The sequence below is a fragment of the Anser anser genome, assembly GCF_964211835.1.
Source record: "Anser anser genome assembly, chromosome: 14".
In the NCBI taxonomy this organism is placed as follows: Eukaryota; Metazoa; Chordata; class Aves; order Anseriformes; family Anatidae; genus Anser; species Anser anser.
This window is the reverse complement of record NC_139735.1, coordinates 13,334,646-13,358,262: the sequence shown is the minus strand read 5'-3', so window position 1 is coordinate 13,358,262 and position 23,617 is coordinate 13,334,646. Positions and strand designations below refer to the sequence as shown.

General features: G+C 44.4%; 2 protein-coding genes across 5 annotated transcripts in view; one reads left to right on the top strand and one right to left on the bottom strand.

Annotated features, from left to right (window-relative positions):
- CTNNA1 (catenin alpha 1) overlaps positions 1–23,617 on the top strand; it is a 114,695-nt gene that overhangs the window by 52,561 nt on the left and 38,517 nt on the right. For both annotated transcript variants that reach the window (XM_083798749.1, XM_083798750.1), the window contains exons 8-9: positions 14,392–14,472; positions 15,294–15,446. In XM_083798749.1, coding sequence (XP_083654875.1) covers positions 14,392–14,472; positions 15,294–15,446 — 234 coding nt within the window. The remainder of the gene's footprint in view (positions 1–14,391; positions 14,473–15,293; positions 15,447–23,617) is intronic.
- On the bottom strand, positions 103–14,373 carry LRRTM2 (leucine rich repeat transmembrane neuronal 2). 3 transcript variants are annotated; one of them, XM_083798772.1, is made up of 2 exons: positions 6,810–14,373; positions 103–6,475 (listed from the first exon to the last, which is right to left on the bottom strand). In XM_083798772.1, exons 1-2 carry the CDS (start codon positions 6,811–6,813, stop codon positions 4,929–4,931), a joined length of 1,551 nt encoding a protein of 516 aa, XP_083654898.1. In that variant the 5' UTR covers positions 6,814–14,373; the 3' UTR covers positions 103–4,928. The 3 variants fall into 3 exon arrangements, with proteins under 3 accessions (XP_083654898.1, XP_083654899.1, XP_083654900.1); XM_083798773.1 differs by having other exon boundaries at positions 103–6,047; XM_083798774.1 differs by having other exon boundaries at positions 103–6,026.

Sequence of the window (23,617 nt, the reverse complement as noted above, 5' to 3'; positions counted from 1 at the left end):
GCGTGGAAAATGCCTGAGACGCGATGGATGTAGGCTGCTCTTAGTGTAAGAGAGCTTTGGGCACCTCTATTTGGAAAAGGAGGAAGAAAGAGGCGAATTCAGTTTTACAGTATACACAATTTTAATAACAAAATCTTTCTGTACACTGCACTTTTTAACTCCATTTTGCTCCATTACTTGTACCCCCTCCCATCAGGAATCGGCTCGTTAACCATAACTTAATTACAGTGCGCATAGGACTCTTAATCTCTGGTTGCCACGCTGGTAGAATAGTTCACTCACTAATGTTTTCATGATGGTGAAAAGAAAAAGTGTATTGTTTTTTGTCCTTTTTTTTTTTTTAACAAAAGCATAGTTGAAGGCTAGCAGTTTGTGTGTACATCACAGGTGCACAAGCCGTGTGGTGCTTTGCCCTTAAATCACACAAGTTTTGCCCTGTCTGAGGCCAGTTTATATCTATCAAAGCTTCTGTCACCTCTCCCTAGATCCCTCTCTCAGCAGGTTTTTATACCAGACACGAAGTGCTGTGTTCCCAGCTGACTCTGAGATGATCTCCAGGCATCCCACTAGCACGGTGCTTAAAAAGCCTGGCACCGCTCTCGGTGCATGGGACTCTGCAGCACAGAGGGGCACGGGGAGGGAGGGAGGAGCTGCTGCTGGGCACTGCCTCTGGGTTTTGCTACTGTTCCCTTGCTCATTCTTCTTTCTGGGGGAGGAGATGTGCCGTGTACCTTCCTGAACTCTTAATTTTTATGGAAAGATGAAGATGAAATTCAGCTTTCTGGGTAGGTTTCATAGGTCTGAACAGATGGATTTTAATAGCTGTGCAGCTCGCAAAATTAAATCAACTTTATTTTCATTAAAGTAGTACAGAAATAAACCCAGGCACATTAAAAAACAAGCGTGTAGTGCAGATTTCTGATTAAAGCCACCGGATGTTTCTGTTGTACATGTCAGCAATAGGGGGCTGTCTTCGAAGAGGCATCATGGGACGGGAGCTGAGACGCTGGGGATGCTTGCAGGCTGGGCCTAGCTCTGCAAAATTGGTAACTTCTGCTTGGGGGAAAAGCAAAACAACCAAACATCAACATGGTGGCATTAATCGTGCTTCCTTCTGATAGGAAATAGGAGCTCTGCTGCTGCTAGCAGAGGAGCACTTCAGTCGGAGGCTCAGCGCTAACCCGTTTTACTCCTGATCAAGTAATTCTTAGTTGTGTGCATTTAAATGATGATCTAATGCAGAGCGACTAACGAGAGGGGAGCTGAAAGCATTAATTCAGACCTGTTCCAACACGATGACTCAAAAACGGAGCTTGTGCTGCTGGGTTTGCATTTCACTGACACAAGGGTGGGGAGGAGGAAGCGGTGGAAATCAGTGAGGCTGGAGGAGGTCTTTGGGTGGGACAGGCATCTTAGAGCAGGGGAACAAGTTTTCCTTTCTAAAAGGCCCTGAAGGCTTGAAGATGCTGTGCCAGGAGGTGGTGAGGCACCTGTAGTGCCACTTAGGATCTGTAGAAACTGAGGCTGTACAACAGAGATAGTATTTGGGGAGAACAATTTAACAACCTCTTGTTGTCAGGCACCATTCATACAGGAATACCGATAACTTAAGCCAAATCATCCTGGTTCCTGTTCCCTAAACAAGGCAATTATTACAGTCCCCTCTTTGGAAGAGTCACAAGCCATTGCGAATGGAAGACAGTGACTTAAAAATGAATAAATAAAACAAGAACTAACAGCCTCTTGTGGTGCTTTTGTGTAGAACGATGGCTTTCCCTGCAATTTGCTGTCCCTCCCAAGGGAGTTCCAGCTGACTTTGCTGCTCATGTTTTGACATCCTGCGGGTTTTACTGTACCCGTTACCCTAAACATAATGTTTATGGACTGACTTTATTTATGCCTGGACCTTGGCTACCAAATGGTTTGGGAAATGGCAGACGTGAGCCATGGCATTTGGGAGAGTGGCTCTGCGTTAGCGTGTCGTACAGGGTTGGGGGTCTAAAATTGAGGGGTGCACCTGCAGGCTTGGTGCCTGTCAGCCCACGGAGCCCTGCGGGAGCAGCTGGAGCTGGTGGGGGAAAGCATCTGGGTATCTGGTGGGCTCCTCTTGAAGGCAGAGGAACAGAGCTGTAAAGCTGAGAAGATTGGTACGAGCGGCTTGCAGCTGGGCTGGGACGCAGAAGAGGATTGAACCAGCATTGCCTGTTGGCTGGGGCACCTGTCTGTACTCTTGGGCAGAATTGCAAGGTGATAAGGATGGAGAGGGCTTTGGGGGCATTGGGAAGGCATCTCCTGGGCGCCCTGGTGAAGGAGGATTGGGTTGGTACCTTTCAAACAGCCCTGCAGCGGGTGGCTGGGCGCAGAGCAGGGGGGGGGGTTCCCTCCAGCACGCCGCTGGGGGCTCCGGGCTCGGTACGGCCACCTGCTGGGTGCTGCGGGTGGGGTAAGATCTTTTGGCTGCCAGCATCAATAATGAGCTCAGTCCTAACTCCGTCTCTGCTGGTGCCTACGTGGGAATCGGTCCCTGGAGTGTCTGCTCCCCAGTTTTCCAGCACAGACCGTGGGGTCGGCTGGCACGAGGCGAGGGGCTGGCGCTGCACGTGGTTTGCCCGGGCCAGAGGGAAGAGCTGCGAGCACCTGCTCGCGGTAAGGAACGAAGCAAGGCTCTCTGCAAGCAGCTACATGCACAAAGTTTTTGCGTCTGTCGCCTTAGGTCTGGCCTTTTGGATCTCATGGGGTTTTATCATAGGGACTATTTCCTCATTGCCCACCTGCCTCGCCAGATTTATTGTACTAAAATCTGTAATTGACTTCCTAGAAGGGATGTAAATTGGCTCATCATGTTATAAACAGCTAAGGGGGTTCAAAGTAATCTTTATGGAAAACCACAGTCTTCGCTGAACCTCTTCTATTAAAGTACAGAGTCACAGGAAGTAAACAAAAATATTTGTTTTATAATAAGGGCACTGTATGTAAAAGTAAAGTGATGCAAATTAATATCTTCAAAACCAGTAATTGAAAAAACCTTTATGTAAAATCTGAACAGAAGTCACACTTATCTTGCTATAATTGCCTTGGACGAATTCATTTCACAATAAAACATCAAACTGTTGTATAATTGCACCCTAAATACCTCACTAAGTGGTAATACAGATATATAAAAGCAGAGTGAAATAGCAAACAGATTTTTATGCAGTGATTTTCTGTTTAAAAAGTTTGCGGAATAGTTTAGTACAACACAATTAGCATACTGTAATTACTGATTCGTTCAAGGTATGTCAACACTGTGAGGAATTTCTCTTCATCTGTGTTTGCTGGTAATCGTTTAACACTGCAGCATTGGACACAACACGGTTTTTAGTTATACATACATGTATATATATATTTAAAAAAAAATAAGCCATCCCTCTGGTCCTTTGAGCTTTGGTTAGAACATTTACAATATTTGAGCAGTTGACTTAAAAATAATGTCATCCTTCGCAGCCCCCCCGCCCGCCCACCCCCGTGGCATCTCTGTACCACTGTCGCTGCATAGATCTGCAAATATTTACATATAATTTCAGAATATATTATAAATAGCAATATGGTACTTCTGGCTAAAGAAATCAAATTGCTCCTTAGGAATGAGGTGCGTGTGTGTATATATATATTTATATATGATTTTTAACGGCATACTAGTTTAGATTCTGTCCCATATCAAGTAAGAAACGAAACATTTTTCAGTGAACTATTCTATAAACTAATTATATCGTCCTAACTTATCAGAAGGTACGTGGTTTTGAATTGGTAATTACCTTGAATTTTGGAAGAGGAGGACAAGTGAGAGCTTATGTTACAGGGGCTAATTCTGTCTCCAGAGAAACCAGTGGAGTTAGTGCATGAAAATAGCTTCCAGGCAAGAGGAAGCCTCAGCCGGGGGGGCAGCGGGGGGACAAAGAGAGGTTTCTTCCTTCCTTCTCTCTCTCTTAACCTCGCAGTTGATATTTACTTTTCATTAAGAAAAACTTGCATCAAGGGTATTTACACATGAAAAGGTGTGGAAATGTTTGTTCATAGGCGTAAGTAATTAGGCTGAATTCATGGAAAGCATTATCCAGTCAAACCAGAGATCCAATGCGATTTAAATGCCTTTAATATTTAGAATCGATCACATCGTACCGAGCCTTCCTAATTAAGCAACGCTGGCTACTTTGCAAGCGCCTGGAGAGTCTTCCTGATTAATTTGTGATCGTGTGAACCGCTCCTGTCTGTATTTGCTGTGAGCTTTAGCAAGGTACGTTTAAGCAAGCCAAACTATGAATATGGAGGTAGGAAAACTGTATTTAAAATAAATTCACCGGTCCCCATTGCATCGAAATCCCCACCTGAACATTTGTTACTTTTTTTTTCCCCTCTCCCCTTTTTACTCTCGAGTGGAAATGATCAGAGGAGGAAAATCTTCCTCCAAGTCTGCCTTTTAAAGTGAGCTGAGCCAGCTGGGATGTTTGGGATCGTACAGCTGCAGGCGAACAAATGCAGTGTATGTTCCTCTGCAGATCTCTGTACAGATACCCAATCTCCTTCCACTCGGGCTGTTTTCATTAGAAAAAGTAGAATATGGAGACTCCGGTATAAATGTTTACACACAGTCATATAATTACATAACATAAAACATTGTACATAGTTTGAGGTGAGCATCTTTTTAGACTCTTAAACATTAGGAGTGCAAGTTGAATGTAATCATTGCTTCTTTAACACTGAAAATATTATGGATTTATTTTTAAAAAAAACTTAAAAATACTGCACCACTCCATAAACAATGCTTCCATTAAGTAGCTTGGAAAATTAGGCTTTATGTCAACATTTGTAAAAATTAGAATCTGATGTAGGTCCCCTACAATTTTAAAATAGGTTACTTATCTGGTTTAATTTTTGATGGCATGTAGGTATTATACTTCACATTCTTTGTATGGCAGCTGCTGACACTTGCATTGTCCATAGCCATTAATGATGATGAAGGGTCCTTCGTGGGTGGGTTCGTATTCATTATACGGTCCTTGGTCTGACATATTTGCCATATGTAGCCGTGTTTGGGATCGGAGTTGCCTGTGGTTTTGAATCATTGAGCACTGCCTAATTCTTCTTAATGTGGGAGGGCAGCATTTCCTGGAGATGAACACTATAAAAATGATAAAAAAGAAAGAAAACAATAAAGCCATTGTCCCTGTAATTACCCTTTGAGTGAAGATGGCATTGTTTGGCTCCGGGAAAGGTTCTTCGGTGGTGACGACCATGCCTGCCGTGGTTGGAATTTCTTTGTCTCCCATATGGAAATTAGAGGAGCTTATTCTTTTTGTGTACTCGGTGGTGGGGACCGCGGAGGTCGGAGCCGCGGACGTAACCACAGTCGATACATTCCAGCAAAGCTGAAAGCCGTGCACCGCGTCCAGGATGTCCTCTCCCTGGGTGTGGTCGGGGCTGTGGCAGAGGATGGGGTGCTCCCAGCGGCCGCGGAAGCCGCTCAGCCAGGTGGCCAGGGCGCAGATCTTGGGGCTGCACTCCCACAGATTGCCCGAGAGGCCCACGGTGGTGAGGGACGGGAGCGAGCTGAGGATCTTGGAATCCAGGGTGGTCAGCTTGTTGTTATCCATGAGCAGGGTCTTAAGGTTAGGCATAGTTTCAAAAACTGTTAGGTCGATGGCTTTGATCTCGTTTCCAGTCAAATCTAGCTTTTCTAAGGTGCCCCAGGTCCACTCCATCCCACACGTCAAGTTGCTAATTTTGTTCCACTGCAAGAAGAGCATGTGCAGGCTGCTCAGCCGGAGGAAATGAGCAAAATTAATCTTTGTCAGCTGGTTGTGCTCTAGGTGAAGCTCCCTCAGCTTGATTAATCCTGCAAATCCATTGCGAGCCAAACTTCGCAAGCGGTTTGTGCTCAGATCCAGGAACTCGAGGCTACGGCAGTCCCAGAACAGGCGGACGGGGATCGTCCGCAGGGAGTTGGAGCGCAAATGCAAGGTCTGCAGCTTGCGGAGGCCGTAGAGCAGCTCGGGGTGCAGAGAGGACAACTGATTAAAAGAGAGGTCCAAATTCTGCAGGTTAAGCAGCTGGCTAAAAGTTGTGTTTGGCAAATGAAAGATTTTGTTGGAACTTAAGACTAATTCCTTAAGTTTATATAGTCCTTGAAAAGAATCTTCTCTGACTGTTGCAATTTGATTATGATCTAAGTGAAGCCAAGTAAGTTGACTGAAGCTTGCAAATTGATCCCTTTCAAGTTCAGTAATAAAATTGTGCCTCAGTGACAAACCTAGAGAGCCCTTTTCAGTGGTGTTTGGCACTGAGTGAAACCCCTGAGAGTCACAGTAAAAGAGCAGCTTCTCACAGCGACATTTTGGTGGACAAGCCATGCCCAAGGCAGGCAGCATTTTTAAAACCATACTCATTGCATATAGTGCTGCCAGCATACGAGCCCCTAATGGCCACTTGAAATGTAAGCCTGCAGAATATAATTTAGGAAAACAACAAGATAGGATATCCTTATCAGTATACTTTGAACATCACGGTGGAAGATTTCACTGCAGATAACATTTCCATGCATTTCCGAAAAGCTTACTCTAAATGCAAGAAACAACTTACTACTAAGCACAGCATACTCGGATATTACACTTAGGATGAGCCTTTAGCGCTATTACGGAGGATTACAGCGTCACGATCGGAAAACATTTCTTTCACAAGGTTCACTTCAGCAAAACGTGCTTTAGCACCTAACTGCTGCTGTAACACACAGCCGATCATTCATTTAAAAGGTAGAGAGAAATGCATACACTTACCCATTCTTTTGAGTACATTGGAGGTTGCATTCAGTCGTAGTTTTAGACTCAACGCAGTGAGTCTGTGAAAGGCTCTAATGTAAGATAGCCTTTGAATAATTTACTGCTTTTTAGGGTCCTTTGATATTAGTGCAAAATTGAATCCACGATGCTCTCTTGGAATATTCCTTTTGAAATCGCTGGCTTGATCTCCTCTGACAGGTCTGTAATTTTTAAATCAATGCTTAATACAAGTTTTCTTCCTCTGTGGCTGCTCAGCTGTTTAATTGAAGCTCACGTTTTCTTTTTCCGCAGCTGTGGGTTCCTTTAGTCCTAACTTGTTGATGGCAGATGGGTGGCTTATTGCTGAGAGAAGCTCCTGGAGTAGCATGAGTGCATTTACTGAAAAGCTTTTCAGGGAAGCGGTACAAGAATGGGTTTGCTTATGCGCTGCGACCACACAGGACTGTATATAGGCTGACGTCACCTGGTGACGTTCCTTTTGTTTGGGTTTTCCAGAAGCTTTGCTGTTTTAAAGCATTGTGCTGCATACTGTGATCGCGTTAAAGACCACTGATGGAGGGGGAGAAAAATCAACTGTAGGAGTCCTTCGTCCCCGCGATGCGAGGCAGGGGAGAGCCTTGCACCACCCCGCGCCCCCCCGCACCCTCGCTAGCTTGATTCAGCTGGCGCTGAGAGCAGCGCAGAGCTGCAGTTGGAAGCGCCTTAACGCTAGCTGCTGCCGGCTGCCTCTTAAACCTGGCTGCATGAAAGGAACTTTTGGATGGCAAGTGTACACGGTGTGAATAGAGGATGCTGATTAGCACCAGCCTCTCGGGGAGGTGAGAGGGATTTGGCAGCCCGAAGCTCCGCATAACAACAGCGTGCGTGCGACTGGGGTCCCTGCAAAAGTGGTAAAGGGGGAGAGAAAGAGCACTCCTTTAGAGGAAGCTGCTGTGTCGGGAAGTGCGGCACACATCCCCGGAACAAAGGACAGGAGCTAATGTTTCAAATGATGGGAAATTTCTGGAAAAAAGCAAAGCTGGCATTAGAGCACAGGAGAGAACTTAATTGGAATCCAGCTTGTCAGCACGCAGTTACAGAACTGGGAAATCTTTTCTCTTTTTTTCCCCTTTTATTCCCACAAGCCCTGACTCCTGTGCTTGCTTGTTGCTGGGCACTGGAGCGTAGGGGAGCAAGTTGTGAGCCTGGCATTCACAGTCGGGGCTCGGAGCAGTTTGAGGGCTTCCCTGCACTCCCCCTGCACGCCGTGAGCAGGGGCACGGTGCCTGCCTTAGCAGCTCGCCGCGGGGTAGGCGCAGGAGCTGGCGGCCAGCGTGCACGCTGTCGAGCCGAGATGCATTTGCAGAACCAGTGACCCTGCAAAGCGGGCGGCACGGCCCGGTTCCTGGCTGCTGGTCCAAAACTTCCCCGGTCCCTTTATCCCCAGCAAGCTCTCCTGCGGGACAGCTGGCACCGAGGGGCATGCGAACAGACTGCGTAGGAGCTGTCTGGGGGTTTTAGGATTTGGGTGCAAGCAGCAGCCGTTCGGAGAGGCTGCCCTGGCCTTGACTTGATCTGGGTGAGCCGGGGGTGTCAGCTTCCCGCTGCCAGCGCCTCGAAGGAGCTCTCATCTTTTACTCTTGTCTTTTATTTTCACCTTGAGATGTAAAGCGACAGTGCAATGTGTGGCACTTGACGATGTTTGCTCTGTAGCAGCGAGGTATCATTTATGACCTCGGGACTGGGATGAGCTGAGAATAACAAACTGTCCGTGCTAACAGGGGGAGATGATGAATTGTCAGAGGAGGTCTTAGAAGAAAACAATCATTTACCTTTGTTATTAAACTTTGGCTCTTAATTTAAACTCCGACTTCTTGTTTTCTGCCTGCTTCTCCCTTCTGGGTCCCACAGTATAGCTGTGATACTGACTGCAGTACCTGGTTTCTGTGGCAGATTGTCCCTTCCAGAGCAGAGCAATGCCTTAGGAGGAAGTGTTAAGTGAAGTGGGGGGATGGAGAAAAATGAACTGCTTAAAAACAAAGGAAACCCCAAACAAAAAACCACCCCAGGAAAATAATTATCTTTAATGATAGATCAGAAAATGCTAGGTAAATGTATTAAATTGCACCATCATGCCAACTATTCTCACATTTGCTCCAGACTGAAAGAAATACACATAAAGAAGTTGGACAAACCTATTCAAAGAGTTTCTCTGTGGTTAATATTCACTGTGCAAAAAACATGCAAACTGAAATCCAGCCTGAGCCGCCAGCTGTCTTGTGGGACTGCTGCAGCAATGTACCTGTAGCTGTGCTGCTCGCAGCGCTAAGCTGGTGCAAAACCCTGATTTGAAGCGTTGATTTGAATTTTAATAACGCCTGAATGCGATAACACGATATTTAAAATAACGTTCCAAGGGTGTAATTTAATAAAATGAAAAAAGCTCGGAGATCAAAGGTGGTTACTCTCCTGTGCCACTCTTCGCATTATTCCCAGGAGGCTGAGTTTAGGTAACTTTTGGAAGGGTTCTGCTTTTTTGCATTGCTATCTCTTGGTAGGTTCCTCCCACGTGAAGATTGTGTAATCTGGCACGGAGTTAAGAGTTAGTGTTCAAACACGGGAAGTTGCTTCCTTTCTGAAGCTCTCAGTTCTTTGGCCCGTGACCAAACAAGGGCTATTTAGCACCTTGCCAGCAGGTTTCCTGTTTGGGAAACAGTTAACGCGAACTTTATGGGCGCTTTTCTCAGCAAAACATGTTTTTATGCACGCTTGTCGTGAAGTACCAGCTATTACCGAAAGCACGCGTCTGATTCTTTTTTAAATCCGAAACTCCGTGCTAATATTCGTGTTGTGCCTTGGGAGCTGCCTGGGGTGTCAAGGTGCAATAGGCTGGGAAGAAACTCCAGCTGCCTGCAGAGTTCACACCGTTGCATTTCTTCTGAGACTACAAACTTGCTTACGTGCTGGGGAAAGCCACGTACGAGTGCCATCTGGAGCCTCCCGCCAGAACAGGCGCTTCGAGGTGACAACCAAAATCCTCACGTGTAACAGCCAAGAGGGAAAATGGGGGAAAACCAGCCTGTTCTCGAGCATAAGCGTGCTTGGACCAAATGCCTCTCTCGCGGGCTTCTCCCTTGCCCTGCTCGTCGCGCAGCAGTGGAACTGGTTTCCCTGCTAGATGCACGCACTCAAAAAGTAGAGCTGCACCCCAAGGCCAGCAGTGTCATTTCGTTAGGCTGACATCTTGTGGAAGCCTTCCGAGCGTATTAAGTACAACAAATGAGCTAATTTTACTTGATGGAGACGTGGGCTGGGCGACCTCCTTGCGTGTTTGGCGTGGAGGAGAAGCTGTGCAGCCCCCGTGTTTCGGGGAGCTGTGGCGGAGCTGCAGCAGACTCTGCATTCATGTCCATAAGGAACCGGGACATGTTCCTGTCTCCTCGACTGTCAGGTATCAGATAGGTAAACGCTGCTGAAATTCACGCATCGTGCTTTGTTGCTTACCCTTCCTGGTCTTGAATCAGCAGTGTTGCATCTGGAGTTTGTTTGCAGCCCTGCTATCGGGGTAATGAGGGAGTATGGGCGGTCATCCTTTGTAGCCATGCAATTAGGCGAGGTGTCAAGGTGAAAATTAAGCATGTGACAAACTTGAATCTGAGCACTACATCTTAATGCCTCGCCACGAAGCCCTGCTTCAGCGGCCGCACGCTGATGTACGACTTCCCCCGCCTGCCCAGAGGAAGGTATGCCAAGCGCACATTTGTCACTTAGTCAATCACAGCCATTAACCATGGTGCTGCCTGCTCTGCAAACAGGTTAGAAGACAATTTGGAGATTACCTGAAGCAGAAATCCGTCTGTGAATGACCTTTTTTTTATTTGGGTAGAGCAGCATGAGGGATGGCTGTGGGGCAGGGGGCACCGGTCCTCAATAGCTCCCCGGTCTTAGGTGAAACTCTGAGATTAATAACGGAAGTTTTTGATATTTAGCTATAAAAACATAGCTGCATAACTGCGTTGTAGTACATGCACTGCTGATCCTGGTTGCTTTAAGATAGTGTTCATCTGCTACCACCACCGTGCTCCACGTTTTTACGTTTGCGAATCAGTTGAGGTTGGATTTTAACGTTAGTAGCTGCAGGAAAAACTTGTTTCGGGTTTTGTTTCTGAGTCAGATGGCAGGCCTACAAAGGGAATGCTTTGTTGACAGAGTTAGTGATTCCACTTTGCCTCCTTGTATACAAATCCCCTTTCTTTGCTTTAAGCAATTAAAAAAAAAAAAATAGAGGGGATAGCTGCGTGAGCTGGAACAGCAAGGATGTGACAGGGAGTGCTTGTGCTGCTTTCCAAGCGGCCTAGCGATGGTGGTGGAAGAGCAAAAAATTACAGGGGGTGAGGGAAACGTGCAATTTTTAACGCCAGTTCTAGCCTTTTTTTATGAAGATATGATTTAAAATAAAGTAAATTTGCTGTGTGGCTAAGCTTGTTATCTGTTGTACTGGACAGCGTGGTGGTATCGTAATGCAAAATGACTGGCGTGGTCAACGTGACCCCATGAAATCTACTGAATCTACCAGCTGCTGCCGGTACCGCTGCCTGCGGAGCTTGTGGTTCCGTCAGAGATAGCAGTGCTCTGCACTAGGGTCTTAACAGTCCCTAACAATCCCATCAGGAGCCCGAATATTCAGGGTTTGCTGCTGTCAGTCCTAATCCCGTGCATAGAAGCTGCTTGCCGGGAGACGTTACTCTCCGTGTCGTCAGGGGGCTCTCCAAGGAAGTTCGGGCTAGCAACAATGGCCAAGTTTTTAATAGCGAGAGTAATTGGTTACTGGAACAAATTACCCAGAGGTGCTGAGCGCTCACTCGGAGCCTTTAAAATGTGATTTATTGCTGTAGAGCCCAGCTTAAGCGGGAATTGTTGAGCTGTAGGGTGGAACCCGTGGGTGAAATTCATGGGGCTTGGACAAGGTGATCGGCGTGGCTGAGGGTGTGTAACTCTGCCAGATGCTGGGGAGGGTCAGAGCAACCAGTGTCCCGGCTCCACTCGGACTTTACGGGTGCACTTGGCCCCACAGCTAGTGTGCTATGTTTAATTTTATGCAAATAATATGTATATTAAAAAAAAAAAGCCAAGCAACTTTAGACTGGCACAAGTTGACATCCTTGTCTTCGGGCCAGAGCCTCGCTTAGAATTGGTTTGGCGGTTTCGGGTGGGAATGACACAGGTCCCCTCTCTGCAGCTGCAGAGGTGTGTTTGGTGTTCGTCGCGTGCCCCTGCCCCAGCCCTAAGGGAGGTGTGGGGTTAGCAGCTGACGCGGGAGGTGCTAAATTACCGCGGCTCAATTAGCAGGGTGGTTTGTGTCGTGGCTGTCCCAAGTGCTCTTAATACTTTCTGACAAGCTTCTGTACTGAAATTTCTGAATGCCAACAAGATGGAAATAAAGCAAAGCTGCCTTGCTCAAATGTGCTGGGTTTGGATTATACAGCTATTTCTGTGTTAGTACATGGCGTGGCTTAACAGGAACAGATCAACGGCATGAAATTGGAGCTGCCTGGGCTCTAATGTATGCGTTGCACGCTTTTCAGGGCATTTTATGTAGGGCCGGCTGTGGTCAGGTCTCATGAACTGAACATCCATTAGTGGAAACCCTCTCCTGGTTTCCTTTCATCCGAAAGGGACCCAGACCTCGCGCGCCGAGGCTGCTCCGTGCTGTGAAGCCGGGGACGGCAAAGTGGAAGCGATCGGTGGATTCACATCAAAAGCGTGCTCCTGCCTCCCGTTCAGACGGTAATGCAGGGGCACCCAGGGAGAAGTAAAATGGCACTTCGTGGAGCAGCCGAATGTTTGGCTTTCTGTGTAATGGATGAGTATATATCTCGTCTCCAAAGGTACTCCTGGAAAAAATGCCTGCACGTACAGGGGGGATGCTCGGGGTTCATTAACATGGTCGTGCTGCAGGGGTGTTAGAGCATCTGAAAGCGGGAGCAATTGCAGGTTTGTGTCTCCTAGCAGGATTTCAGTTTGATTGCTGACACTTGGCAGATTTCAGTTGTTTCAGGTGGCTTGGTGGCTGCAAGGAGCCCGCTGCCTGCCCCGGGGCGCGTCGGGCGCAGACGGACAGAGCCCAGCGCCGTCGGACAGCCACCTTCGGTGCGGGCTAAACAAATCCCTTCCAGCCTAGCCAGGCTTCTCGTTTTGTGTCTACCAGGCATGGGAACAGCAAGCTGTTCAATAAAAAGCAGCATTAATTTTCACTTTATTTCAAGATTTCTGCTTTCATTTTTGAGTGTGAAGAACGGACCAGCATCAGGTCTGCTGGAGCCTGTGCCATGGTTGGAACAAGCTCCTGGTTTTAATTTCAGCCAGCTTTCAGTTACCTTTTGTGATGAGAATCAAATTGCTTGATCAGGGAAGTGACAAAACTTCAAAAATTCATTAAACTGTAATGACTTGACAACATCCCAATTTTCCCCTCTCAGTTTTTGTTTAATTTTTATTTCTGCTGTAGAGCAGACTTCGTGTTTTTGATTCAAGGCTACCTGTGCAAGGGTTTCAAACCAGCCTGGCATCTGCAGAACTGATCATTGGCATGCCCTCACTTTAGTGCTGCAAATCTATTTATCTGTTTATTTCCCACCAGGACAATTATCCTGATCATGGCATAGAAGTTCAGAAATTAGTTTGTGGTCACATAATGCATGCTGCATAAAACTCTCATACCAGCTGTATGTATGTGTATTATATAGGAAAAGAAGACAACCCTCCTTGTGACACTGTAAGACCACCACTGTTGTGTCTGGCTTTCCCATTTTGGTACAAATTAGGACATTTTTAGCCCACCATCTGCTTAGGGGCGGAGAAGCTGCCACTGCACCTTGTCCCCTTTCTGTCTTTTAACAACGGTGCTAATGTGAAACTTGCTGCATCGAGCCTCGGTGAGATCCAACTCCCGGCGGGTGAGCCTGGATACTTATTTGATGTTGGATTTCATCCCTGACAAATGTCTTATAAGGATTTTACCTTAATATAATTGATTTTTGGCTTACAATTGGCTGCTCAAGAACAACCTTCTGTGATAGTCAGGCCTGAAGCTGTGCAAGCGAGCACCATTGCATGGGCTGCACAGCCCCCGGGGCTGCTACGTCTGCAGTGGGGGTATTTGGGTGCAACCCATCACCCTGGGCAATCTCAGCAGCAGAGGCAGGAAAGACTGAGGACTGAAGCAGGGAGAGCTGTTTGGGGCTTGAGATCCAGGGCAAACCGTGTGGTTGTTGACAGAGCTGTTGGAGAAATCTCAAACTTGCAGCTTAAATATGGGCTCTGGCTGCTGAGGAGCAAAAAGCAGTCTCGATGTAGGAAATCATCCTTTTTTCCAGAAAGGGAGCTGATGAGTGCTAAAGATGCAGCCGTATGTTGTCAGATGCTCCTGAGCTGCTCAAACCTGCCAGGAGGAATGGTGCTGTATCAGGGAGGCGGGGGCTCTGCTTCTGACCTGTGTAATCTCTTAAATCAGTAAAGAAGCTGACGGTCTTGAAATGAATAATGCTGGTTTTACTTTTGGACCCTGAATACCTTTTTACATCTGCCTCTTGTTTTTCAGGCTGGACGCAAGGAAAGAAGCGATGCACTGAACTCTGCGATTGATAAAATGACCAAAAAGACCAGAGACTTGCGTAGACAGGTAATTAACGTGTGAAGTTAATACTCGTTGAAACAAATGAATGCGTTTCTGCATGTTTTCTCCCTTGGAAGTATTTCATCTGTTGATTTGCTTCCAACTGTAAAGGGCTTGCCTGCTTCTTGTGAATTAAAAAGTGAATTAAAAGCTAGAAACTTCCAGTACCTGGTTCATATGGCAGCGTGGGGTGGAGATGTAACCCTGTTAACTGTGTGATAAAGGTGTTGGATTCTTTACCATCCTCGTGGCAAAAGGGATAAAAAAATTAAAAAACAAACAACAACAACAACAAAAAATCATATTTTATGGCTTTTAAACATAATCAGTTACATTTTATAATTCTGATGGTCTTACCTCAGAGAGCGTATTTTCTCTGAGAACTGTAATGTAATGTCAGTTGTTTTCTCTGTTTTTTTTATAGCAGTATATTCCCTTTTTCAAGTAAATGTGAATATGGATCAAGCTTATTCAAAAATATTTTTATTCTAGTAGAAAAAAATTAAAAGCTAAATCAGCATGTTACTTAATCAGCTGAGGGAAAGTGGCAAATTTACTCAGGCAAAACCAATATGAGTTGCTAAATCAATATTTGTGGCCAAGCTGGTGACTTGCACTTGCATAACTAATCCATTTTTTTAAAGGAGATTTAATTTAAATTGAAGCAAAAAGTGTATAGACAGGACTTAGACCAGAGAAAATCTTGGTCACACAAAGGAAGAAGGATCAACACCATAAGTACTTAAGCTTTATGTATTAATACAGTGAAAGGAAAATAGCAGTGGAACACTAGTGAAAAATTATTCATCCTTTCATTTTTATTTCAGCTTCGCAAAGCTGTTATGGACCATGTATCAGATTCTTTTCTGGAAACAAATGTTCCACTTCTAGTATTGATTGAAGCTGCCAAGAATGGGAACGAAAAAGAAGTAAAAGAATATGCCCAGGTTTTCCGTGAACATGCCAATAAATTGATTGAGGTAAGATGGTACAAATTAAAATTAAATTAGCACTCCTTAAATTAAGGCAAAACTGAGCAAACTATTATTTTCAATTCTGTTGAAACAAATAGCAAACTTTCTAATAAGTTTGCTTTCTAGTTTTATTTTCATGGATTTAAATACAATTTAATATTAAAAAAAGTAAGCTTGTTGCAGCTACTACTACATAGCCTGTGTAATTTTAGAGATTATATAATGTAAGTATGTTATGCTGTTACTTTTACTTTAAAAAGATACGGTGTAAGGGAGATGGTAGCATGGCTTTCATTTCACCTGTTGCTTGAAGCCTGGAGTTTTTTTCTTTTTTTCTGTAAAATATCAGTGCCTATGAACAGGCCTTTTAAATGAAGACTCCGTGATGAAGACCTCCTTGCATGTGTGTCAAGAGCAGACAATGGACATAAAAAAAATATTCCAACAACAAAACCAAATCCCTCCCACCTTTTCCTGATAAAAGAAACAAAGGCTGTTGAACACGTTACTGCACACATTAAAGCTAATCGGTGGGAGCATTTAACTTGCATGAGACTGAGTTTTAACTAAAATGCATTAAAGTCCATTAGTCTACCATGATGGGTAATAATTTACATCAGATAAGTGCATTTAAAAAAGAAAGCTAAGTTCATGCCTGGTATTTATAAAATTTTGGTAACCTTGTCCTCTTGCCATTTTTTTCATGACAGTTTTGTGCATGTTCATGCTAAATGCCAAGGAGCAAGCAAACATCTCTAGTTATTGCTGAAGAAACATGCCATCAGGAATAAGCTTCAAAAAATTCCTGTGCATTTCACTGCACTTGGAGGCATCTGCTTGCTCATTGTGTTTAACCCCAGCAGATACCCAGAAACTGTCAGAAAGTGCTTAGCATATTTTTGTTGTCGTAGCGTCACTGCTTCTGAACTGTAATTGAGCCCGTGCAGCTCTTAGGCTCATCGGAAGTTGCTTCATGCGACTTGACAGATGTAAATTACTCAAGAATAAGACTTACCTACTATCAGTAAGCATAGTCTCTGACTCTTGTTCGGTGTATTTTAGCTCCTTTTTGAAGCCTTAGGGGCTCTGAGCACAGTGCATGGGAACTGTCCCATAGTCTTGGGTACACGGAGCTAATCCAGCTCTTCAGGGCTGCTGGTGAAGTCAGGAAAATCTTTAATTTTTTGAAGTTATCAGTTCTTCTCGGTTGGCCTGACATGTTTCAATGTAAATGCCAACCTCACGTAGTTTCAAAGTTATTTAATCCTAAATAGTAACTCATGGTTTTTGGTTGTTTGACAGAGCAGCAGGGGGAGGGCACTGCAGCGCTGAGGCAGCGGGATGCGGCCGTCCCGTGTCAGGTGGTGGGAACGCTTTGCAGGGGGCTCTGTCTAAAGCCTCCCCTCTTACGTTACAAAGCTAATTTGTGCCTCTTCTGCTGTAGTTGCACCTCTTCAAGGGACGCACAGCACCCACACAAGACATTTATCAGCAGAGGTAGAGGAACAGGTGCCCTGCTGCATCCTTCCCCTCGCTCCCTGCCCGCTCACGTTACATGTGGCTTCTGAAAAGCAATGGGTAGCTGTAGGCATTGGCGTGCAAGAACGGTTTTTACTGACCTTACCTTGTGTGCAAAATGCCAAACTGCAAATGGATTTTACAGAACCTCTATTCAGGCAAACAGCCTGCCTTTCAAGAAGGGCTGCTCCTGTGGAAATATGTGTTAAACAATATTTCTGACTGATAGCAAAAGGTTCTGCTGAAATGATGTGCTTCTGAAACAATTTTTTGAAGGCTTGCTTATTGCTTTTGCTGTCTAAAATGTAACTGTAGCTATAGAGTAGCATGACTTGGGTGACTTATGAGCCTCTTCCATGAATGTAGATGGATTAATATTGCTGCTTAGCTTAGAAGGGGAATAGTACTCCTGGCAAGCCCCTCTCTCAGGGGGATAGAGAGCGGCTGCAGAGTCATCTGTGATGTCGAATTCACTGTGAAGGAAGGCACGTTGGGGTGGGAAGGGATGCACTTGCAGCATCTCTGCATGTCTCTGCCAGAACGGAGAGGGGTGTTGGAGACTTCCCGTACCTGTCTGCTCTCGGGCAAAAAACCCAACTGCAGATATCCAGAGGAACAATAAAGATTGTGTAAGAGCAGAGCAGGAGATGGTCCACGTGGTGAGATTAGAAGTGATTGCTTCCACCTGTTTTCAGGGGAAGATAAGTGTGCTGGGGAGTTTCTCGTATACCCTCAGAAAGGCTGCTGGCTGACTCAGCGCATCAAATGTGACAAAACAGCTGCAGTGAAGCACCGAGTGGTGTTGTGTATCACGCCGTGATTGAAAGGCTCCCGTGTTTTAGACGTAGAACAGAATGTGCCCTTTCCTTTAATACTAGGAAAAGGGAGGAAATGTGCATCAGAGACCCGGGCTGTAAGAGGGAACTTGGAGGATTCCCAGCTGAATTAATAAAAAGTTTCGCAGCTTGGATGTGGTACCCAGTGCTCTGTCCTGGGACCTGGAGGAGCCAGTGCTGCGTTCCTGGTGAACCAGGCACTAGAGGGGACTTAGTTTTATTTTATTTTTGTCACTAAACTGTTGCAGGTATTGCCTAAACAGAGCTGACTGTGCCCTGGGTTGGCATGGGGAGCTCTTGCTCCTGCACCGTAGAGGTGTTCATGGGCCCTCCAACTAGCTACGAAGATATCCAGGCATGTGATTGGGGTATTTTTATTTTAAAAATCTTCCTGTCTTGGCAGCAAACCACTGCCTAGCTTTTGTAGTTCTTAAAGGCCAGGCAGACAAATTCAGCCAACGTAAGTAATGACCCCAGCAGTCTGATTTGCCCTCTGGGTCTGTATCTTTTAGATGAACCATGCCAAAGCCATATCCAAATGAGCTTCCATTTAATTTTTATCTTGTGGTTAAATAATAGCCCCCTTACCCTGTTTTTTGAAAACTGAGAAATGGTGAAATAGTGAGATCAGATGAATAATATATTTCAAAGATAGCTTTCAGAATTGCACCAACAGCCCATTAACTAGCTAGCACTCTTCCCGAGTCTGATTCAGGGATAGAGAAGCCGATTTAGACGTAGGAGATGAGAATAATGGAAGAGATACCACTTTGGGAACCAGTGCAAGAAAGAGAGGTAAATTTACTTGTGAACTCTGAAAGTCTTCCTAATTTACTGATTGTAAAGTATGTACTTAGTTCTGGTGGGTTTTCTGTTGGTGGGTAAAGCAGCCTTGGCTCTCAAACCCATAACTTTGCTCTTGAGGAAAGATGTGTCCTTAAATTTAATTTTTCATCCTAGAAACTAGACTGTCCTGAAACGCGGTGCTTGTTTTTCAGTGTTGTCACTTAGCACCGCGCTGACTTTTCACTCATCCCAGTCTTTGAAGTGTGCTTATGTACAAACTGCCTCCGTACCACTTGCTGTAGCCGCTGTAATGGCACTTCTGGCTATTCTCAGAAAAGTGAGAAAGCCATAAATGTCAAAAAAGAGACATTTTGCTACACTATTGAATGCTCTAGAAAAAATAAAAATTAGATTTTGATTTGTCCCTGTAGTGTGTAATTTTAATTTAAAAGTTTTCTCAGACTTTAAGAAATTAGGTAGTGAAAGGACAGCTGAGGACAGAGTGCAGGTAAAAGCTCGCAATAGCTGTTTGCTTGCTGAAGAATATTTTGGAAAAGGAGAGTTTGTAGCTTCTTGAAAATAGAGAATAATCTTGTACAGGAATGAGTCCAGTACCCCTGTGTCAGATGTTTTTCCTGACTTGAATTTTATTCTTAAATTCCTCTTGGAGAAACTTTGATAAGAGCAGGGAGGTGAAAGCTCTCAATGACATTTCATAAGCATCATTTTTTTCCCAATTACTTTAATTTATCTGATGCCTTTTTTAATTCATTGGGTTGTATTTTGCATACAGAGAGGTGATTTTCTCATCTCCAGTGAAAACCCATGAACAGATGCAGACTGCAAATTTATTTGCTTGGAAAGAATCACATTTGGGCACTTTTAACTCCGTAAGCTATCCATAGCCTCTCATGCTGACATTTTCCCCTTCTGTTGCCCTAACTGTCTAGCCCAGTATTCTGGAATAATTCTTCAGACCTCAGTCTAAAAATACCACGGTCCAAAAGCCCAAAGCCTTGCACACTTGCAACATTTTTTTTTTTTTTTTTTTAACAATTTACCCTGATTTGTTCATACTTCAAGACTGTATGTTCTTCAGGGAGCCTAACAGCTGCGGGGTTGGATTTTTGTTTTTCTTTTTTTTTTTTCTTCATGTGAAAGGCTTTTAAAAAATCTGAAGTGGGTAAAGCATAGCTTGGGGTTTAAAACAACAGCTAGCTTTGGGCACCTGGAGAATGACTTGAGACACAAAGGTTTTGAAAAACTAAGGTTTGCCTATCCTGTGGTCGTGAGATGCAACTTACCTCGGTGCAGCCAGTTAACTTTCTGCTAAAGGTAGAAAGGTTAAGGTTTGTACACCGTGCACACTTATTAAAAATGAAGTACAGGACTAGCAGATCTAGACATAAATCTGGGCTCACGGGATTATAATTTGTTGTCTGTTACTTAACTGATTTCCAAAGCTATATAAGCTGTATAAAACTAGCATCTTTGGAGGTGGGAGGGGACTGGCTTTGCTCATTCTTTAAATATCCTTTCTTTGTGCTTGCTGTTAGAGGTATGTATCAATACTGAGAGACAGACACGTGTTGGGTGAAAAGTGCACAGCCCTTGACACCCAAATCAAACACTGACGTGAAATGCTCTTCTGAATTTTGGGGTATATTAGTCTCAAAACTTGGCATTTACTAGGCTAGGCTCATTATCAGTCATTACCATGGTGTCTGAGCTCCTGTTTTTCCTCTTCAGTGAGCTAATTTACAGGGGGAGAGAAAATCTGCAAACTGAAGTTTGTCATCATCTTGCTTTTATTTTGAAAATAAGTGTGTATTGCTAGAGAAATGTCCTTGTGCTATGGTCTGGAGAGGAGAGGCAGAGTTGGTTCGACTTGAGGGTAATTTCCCATTTTAAGATGCACAGCAAAATAGCTCTTCCAAAGAACAAGCACGTTTTCTCTAATTTGTCTATGGATAACCTTGGCAGCAATTTAAAACAAATGTCTTCAGTAAATGACCAGCATAACTCTAATATGCCCTCTAAAATCTGACACTCTTCAAGAACCGATGCACTTCCCTTGCAAGTTCATTAGATTAGTCAACTAATTCATAAATAAATTAAGTTTTACTCATAAAACATGCTTTCCTTATACACATTCATAATCAGTAAAGTAGAAAAGCCTCAGCAAAAAAAAAAAAGTTCATTTTCCAACAAAACTGCATGTAGAAGTTTAATCCAGCATACATAAATAAAATGAAGTGACCTTTTAATAGGGTGACTTTTGTTTTTGTAAGGTTTTTTTTTTGCAGCCAGTGTTCCATGCTACACCAAATTATGTATGATAGGGCTTGAGGAATGGTGGTGGAGATTGAAAATCCGGTAGGAAGAAGAAATCTGGAAGAAAGAATAATAAGAGACTTTAGCATAATCTTTCTATCTAGATTTCATTACAAATACACATACAAGAAGCAAAGTAATCAATCTAACAGTGAAACTAATGGAGGGGTGAAGTGATTGAAGATGAATTTAAACCCTCACGTACCTGGACAGTGACTGGGGTGTGGGGACACGTTCTTCTATTTGAAAATTACCCCGGTTAGGTACTGCTCCCTGGAGGAGAGGCATTTCTGCTGTACCTTTTCCACAGGGAGAGTTACGCTATCAGTGTGATTGCTGAGAGTGAGGGGCTTGGCCCTTAACCTCTTGGGCCAAGGGTGTAGAAGTTGGAGGTGAGTGAGGTTAGGGTCTGGAACACTGTGTTAATGTCCTTTTACCCTGCTATAAGCAGCTGTGTATTTCCTCTCTTCCTTCTTCCTTTGCAAACAGCATTTGGTAGGGCAGGGGAATTCCCTAAAAGCTGTTGGGAAATGTAAGCACAACCGAGCACGGGTGCTGTTGGTGTGATGGCTTCAGAGGTAGGTAGAAAGCACTGGAGTCCTGGACTGCTTTCTTATCCAGATATTTGAGTCTTTGGATTTTGAACAGTGTTTTAAAATAGCTTTTTGGGTACAATATTTATAGATGTGGCATAAATGTTTTAATTCTTAATATATTAAAAACCTTGATGCAATACTGGATTTTCATCATCTTACTCATTAGCAATATTGGACTATTAGTCATGTAGTGCCATCAAGGAGTTGCCTGAAGTCTGTGTAGAGCTCATTCCTCTTAGTATTTTGTCACCTTCGTCAAGAGCATAATGTATTTATAATTCCCATTAAACTTGCCATGAACAGGTTGGCTGAATCACCAAAAACTGGTTTAAACAGCTAACGATAGGTATCAAGCTGGAAACCTTTGGTAAGATGTTAACACAGCATGCTGAGCGATAAGCAAAACGAGATAGGAAAGATCTCCAGTTTCATAAACACAGAGGCTTTTTCGGATAAAGATATTTATCCGGGTAGTGTCCAGATAGCACTATTAGAAATGGTTTGATTTTACAGAAAAACATCTGGGTTGCTAAGAGGCATCTGAGGTGAGGATGTGCTATTGCTTAAGATCAGATCCACGCTACATACCAGTGGTGTGATTTCTGTCATGGTAGCTCAGATCAGCTTGTGTAACTAATGTGTTTTGTGCTTATAACAACATTTTATCACTTTAGCTTGTTTGTTTGAGGAAGGAATAGCTCCCGTGCCAATAGTTACATCTGCTGCTCCAGCTGCAGCTCCGAGGGGCACGGTGCCCACGTCGTACACTGGTTCTCCTTTACCAGCTCTGTTCCCTAGGTCAGGTCGGTAGAAAAGATAATCTACCAGGCTGGGAATAAAGGTATTTCTGTACAGTTAGCACATTCCTACTGTGTGTTTTATGCTGTAGATACACACCTCTTTGCACACCTCTTCCACCCTCTTTGATTGCAAATGAGAATTGCAAGAGAGGGAGAAGCGCTCTCCCTTCTGTGCTTGCTGCTCAGTAAATGGAGCCCACTTCTGTCTGTCATGATGCAAAACCTCTTTTTTTTTTTTTCCCCAATTACATGAAAAATTGCCTTTTTCTCTGCAGCTTTGACAACATGCGAGATTGACTGTTGGAGAAAGATGTTTTCTTGGGGTATGGAAGGTGCTCACCAGTGTTGAACAGGGCTTTCACAGGACAGCACTGCATAGCTGGCGAGGCAGTTGTAGACAGCTCATCTGGGTTGAGAGCCAAACGTGACGCTTTCTTCCTTAACTAGATCTTTATACACCCAGACGCAGCTTACAGTATGTAAGTTTTGAGATTTTATCTCACGAGAAAGTTTGCCATGAAAATGAAGTGGTTGCTTCAAAATTATGGGGAGCAGAAAGTTCACAACACAACCATTTCTCATTGTTCACAACCCCCGTTTCTCATTGCATATGAACTGTTGAATGAAAAAGGAAAACATTTTGCTTGCCAGTTTTGTTCCATCTAGGTTAAATTTCCCAACCATGTGTTTATAACAAAACTAGATATTGAAATTGCTATCGTCTTCTGCTCGAGAGTAATCATGAGTTTGCAGAGCTCTAGAAATAGCCATTATCTCAGTTTTAGTCCGTCGTTCCCCACGGTGCTTTACGTCTGGAGTTTTTCTGTGCATGTGGCTTGTTTTATTTAAAGCCTTTACTATTTTAAGTTAATACACTGGGATACTGTTGCCCACAACAATCTCTTGCAAGGCACCTGCTACGGAGCCGCAGCCACTTGCAACTACTTAAGTCATATAAAATCACGGAGCACTTGACAGCATGACTCCTGGTGACTTGCTCCCAAGTCCCTGTGGACCTGGACGGACGTCCTCACTGCCATCGCTACACGCACACCAGCAGTGGAGCTGCTCTGCCTAACTGCTAACTGGCCGTGCCTCTGCAAAACTAGGGCGTTCGTAGAGCTGTGGGCAGCGGGCAAGCTCACTCACACAGTACCTTGTAGGGCTGGACGTTAGAATGCTTGCATTTATCTTGAATCATCCTGAATATTGCGGTACATGAATGAATTAATAAATACAGGGACTTGATGAATAACAAAAGCCTTTTTTTCCAAGATAGGTGGAAATTACATAATTTACACATCTCT